At 36.0% G+C, this 3,565-nt stretch overlaps 1 protein-coding gene across 1 annotated transcript; it reads right to left on the bottom strand.

Annotated features, from left to right (window-relative positions):
* Positions 1-881: 881 nt before the first annotated feature.
* LOC111022981 (Translation elongation factor EF1B/ribosomal protein S6 family protein) lies at positions 882-3,314 on the bottom strand. Its single transcript, XM_022300316.2, has 2 exons — positions 2,838-3,314; positions 882-1,318 (listed from the first exon to the last, which is right to left on the bottom strand). Exons 1-2 carry the CDS (start codon positions 3,195-3,197, stop codon positions 1,079-1,081), a joined length of 600 nt encoding a protein of 199 aa, XP_022156008.1. The 5' UTR covers positions 3,198-3,314; the 3' UTR covers positions 882-1,078.
* Positions 3,315-3,565: the final 251 nt, after the last annotated feature.

The following is a 3,565-nucleotide window of genomic DNA, read 5'->3' as shown; positions in this document are numbered from 1 at the left end:
TTTTTATAACTAGGAGTTAACTTTGTTCTTATATACCCACAGGAGACCCGCACCCGCCCCAATACCTGGACTCAGGAGACATCGAGAGTTTTTAGTATTAAATTCACCAGAAAGTTCGGATTTGAGACCTTTAAACCAATATGACATACTAAACTTTTAATTTTGAGTATAATAGATCTATGAACTTTCAATTTTATATCTAAGCTCCTAAACTATTCAACATTTTATAAAATGTACAGTCATATTAGATGTAAAATTGAATGATGTCTAAAAGGATCTTTTTAACTCTTCAATTGTACATTTAATAGATTCATAAATTAAAAAACGTTCTAATAGATTAGAAACCTATTATACAAAATTGAAACTTCAAGAGCATGTTAAAAAAAATTTTAAGTCTAGGATCCTATTAAAAATAGGATTAAAAGTTTATGAACTTATTAGAAATATAATTGAAAGTTTACGAACCTATTAGACACATTCCAGATTTCAATGGTTAACTTATAATTTAACCAAAAACAAATTATGATTCCAACGGGCACGATAACATTAACTTTTACGAGTCACTCCATCGCAATTTTAAAAACAAAAAACAAAAAACCAAAAACGATGTTCAAAACAGCCCCACATGTACCTAGTACCCACATGCTTGTACTTTTTTTTTTCTTTTCCTCTTTCTTTTCAATCCAAATGCACTTTCAACGGAGAGTTGTTTGTTGATTGAATAGAACAGGACCGTCGTTGGTGGAACATTAAAAAAAGCTCTCTATAACTAAGTGGATTTTCCAGCTATGAAAGATCAACAATCAACATCTAATCTACAATCTATTTTTCTATCTAATCTACCTTTTTTCCTACCTCCAACAGCACTTCCATTGGATGGCTGATCAAACAACAGCAATCAGATGGTTATGGATAAAGGCTAAATGGCCATAGAGTTATCACAATAGCAGCACTCATTGTGAAAAGGAAACGCACAAACTGAAACTACAGATATTTTCCATTGCTTTTTGAATAAAATTCTCCCAAAGATGATGTGAAGGGCCAAGAAACTTGATTACAAGTTCCAACTCAGGCATACTTAGTATTTTCGTTTCCTTACCTTGAAACTCATTGATCGAACAACGTCGTCTTCTGCTTGAAGTGTCTCCTCGAGAATTCCCATCGATTCGGGTTTTGTGAAGTAGGTGAAGAGGAGATAGATGCCATCCAAGTAAGTGTTGGTCTCACCAGCTTTGTTTTTCTTCTTGATGCTGTATGCTAGTGGAATGACCCCTCTGTTGAATACCTCCAAATACATGCCACCCCCGGCAACAAGCAACTGCAAAATGGGCAATCCTTATCAAACACTATGCTGAAGAAAACAAAACTAGCTTGATTCTTATCCACAAATGATTTGTCCCTTACCCAGAGAATTATTTGCTTATATAGAGCTAAATTACTTATGAACAAAGGACAAAGAAAATGTTATACGTTAATCAAAACCAAAATCATTTCAATCAACTAAGATCATCAATTGATGCTTATGGCACAGAAACCCAAATTTTGTAACCTCGCATGTTAATCAAGATCAGAATTATTTCAATCAACTAAGATCATCATTTGATGCTTACAACAAAGAAACTCCCATTTAGTAACTTCACACCACAACCAGAATTTTGTTTATATCATGGATGGCTATTACTTTCTATCGTTATAATATGCGCATGTCAAAAAAGAAAAAGATGTTTGTATTCCCTTCAATGTTTTCATGATAAGGGGTGCATACATGTAAAGAAGATATCGAGCAAACAGATTCCTACAAGAAATATATTGCCCATTCAGGAAACCATGTTGATATTCAGGTCACGAAACTTTTCCTCCTCAAATGTATCGTAAATATCTTTCCTCTCTTTCCTGCCTTTCTTGAACGTTCTCTCATAAATATGGGCTTAGTGCTGTCACAGTCCTTAAAACAAATCAGCAATTGCCCTTCATATCAAAGTTGTTTGACACTACACTATATTTATTTGCATGCCCCTCGACTAGATAACCGTCTTACCTTATTACGTTTGGTTGCCAAGATAACTCGTAGGATATTAAATCTTAGATAGATGGTCACATGGTCTGAACCAATTCCCCTTAAACCCTTTACTATTTAGGTTGGCACTTGTTGACCACTAGACCAACCCATGATGGTTACATTACACTATGACATGAGATTAAAAGATCAAGTCTATCTTCAAAATGTGCATTTACTTATTTCAAACTATAAGTTTGTTAACGTTACGAACTACAAAAATTTATGTTACATGGATCCAGATTAACAGAATCCACATGTAATACTTCATACTAATTTTTAAAAATTCTCTAAACTCACCAACTAAATACAAGTCACACAACCTCAGATTCGAAAAATCAATTCCTTTCCACAATCCAACCATATATTACACAAACCCAGCCTTCCTAACTTCAGACTTCATAAACCCAAGTTTCTTGAAAGTCAAACATCCCTAAAGTTCAACTAAAATTCTCTTTACTCAAAGAAATAAGAGAAGCCATCTCATCCCTACCGTCTCTACATGACTTAGAGGGCTTCACACGACAGGAAGTTCTCATATAGAGGAAAACTCGTATATAAGCACTCCACAATCTAAATTTTCATGAGCTATCTCCATTACTTGAAGAATATAAGTTCTGATTGAGCAAATTTCTCATCTCATTACTTTGCAAATGGTTGGCCACAAGAAGTATGTACTCTTCAACCCAATTTAAACAGAGCAAGAAACAGAATTTTGTCTCTCAGATATGAAACTTGTGTTAAAACATTTCCATTTCCTGATCAATCAAAGGGAAGTTACCTCTTCGTATTTCTGGGTGAGAGCGAGTCTGTCGTCTTCAGACATGTCAGGCCTCAGAACCACCATAGTCTCGTACTTGCGAAGCCCCGGAGGGCACTGGGGCTCCTCCTTATCCTCAATGGCGGCGGCGAATCCTGTCCCGGGAGGGGAAGGGGGGTCATCCTCAGACCCGAACCCGGATTCGAAGAATGAACCTGAAAATTCAAGAGTTTGGGCTTTCGGAGGGGCGATTCCGTGGGGAAAGAAGAGAGATTTGGAGGGTCGGAGGGAAATTTGATGGGTGAATTGGGGAAGGAATAAGGATTTGGAAGAGAGAGGAGAAGTTGAAGAAGTAGCGGTGAGAGTGGAAGCGAAGGCCATGATGGGTTAATTAGAAACAGACTCGGAAATTCAGTGGCAACGATGAGATAGTGAAGAAGAAGAATATATGGATATTGGATAAGAGAGAAGGTTCGTATTTCTCCTCCTAATGCTCACTCTATGCGCTATTCCGCTTTAAAAATTAATTCTCTCTTATCTAATTGCCCTAATTAAACTGGTAATTGGGATTTCTGACTGAAGTTTATAGATTTGGACTTTTCATCAATTTTTTTTTTTTCACCCTATGATCTTCAATCTCTGAATCACATTAAGCTAAGCGTACTCGATTCAATATTTTATGTTTTCAGTTGGATAGTTGATTTTTGGCACTATTTGAAGCAACCATCTGATTATATTGATTTATTTTG

The sequence above is a fragment of the Momordica charantia genome (genome assembly GCF_013281855.1).
Source record: "Momordica charantia cultivar OHB3-1 chromosome 6 unlocalized genomic scaffold, Mcharantia_2.0 BLBB01000006.1, whole genome shotgun sequence".
In the NCBI taxonomy this organism is placed as follows: Eukaryota; Viridiplantae; Streptophyta; class Magnoliopsida; order Cucurbitales; family Cucurbitaceae; genus Momordica; species Momordica charantia.
The sequence above is the reverse complement of the archived record's forward strand: the minus strand, read 5'-3'. Positions and strand labels throughout refer to the sequence as shown.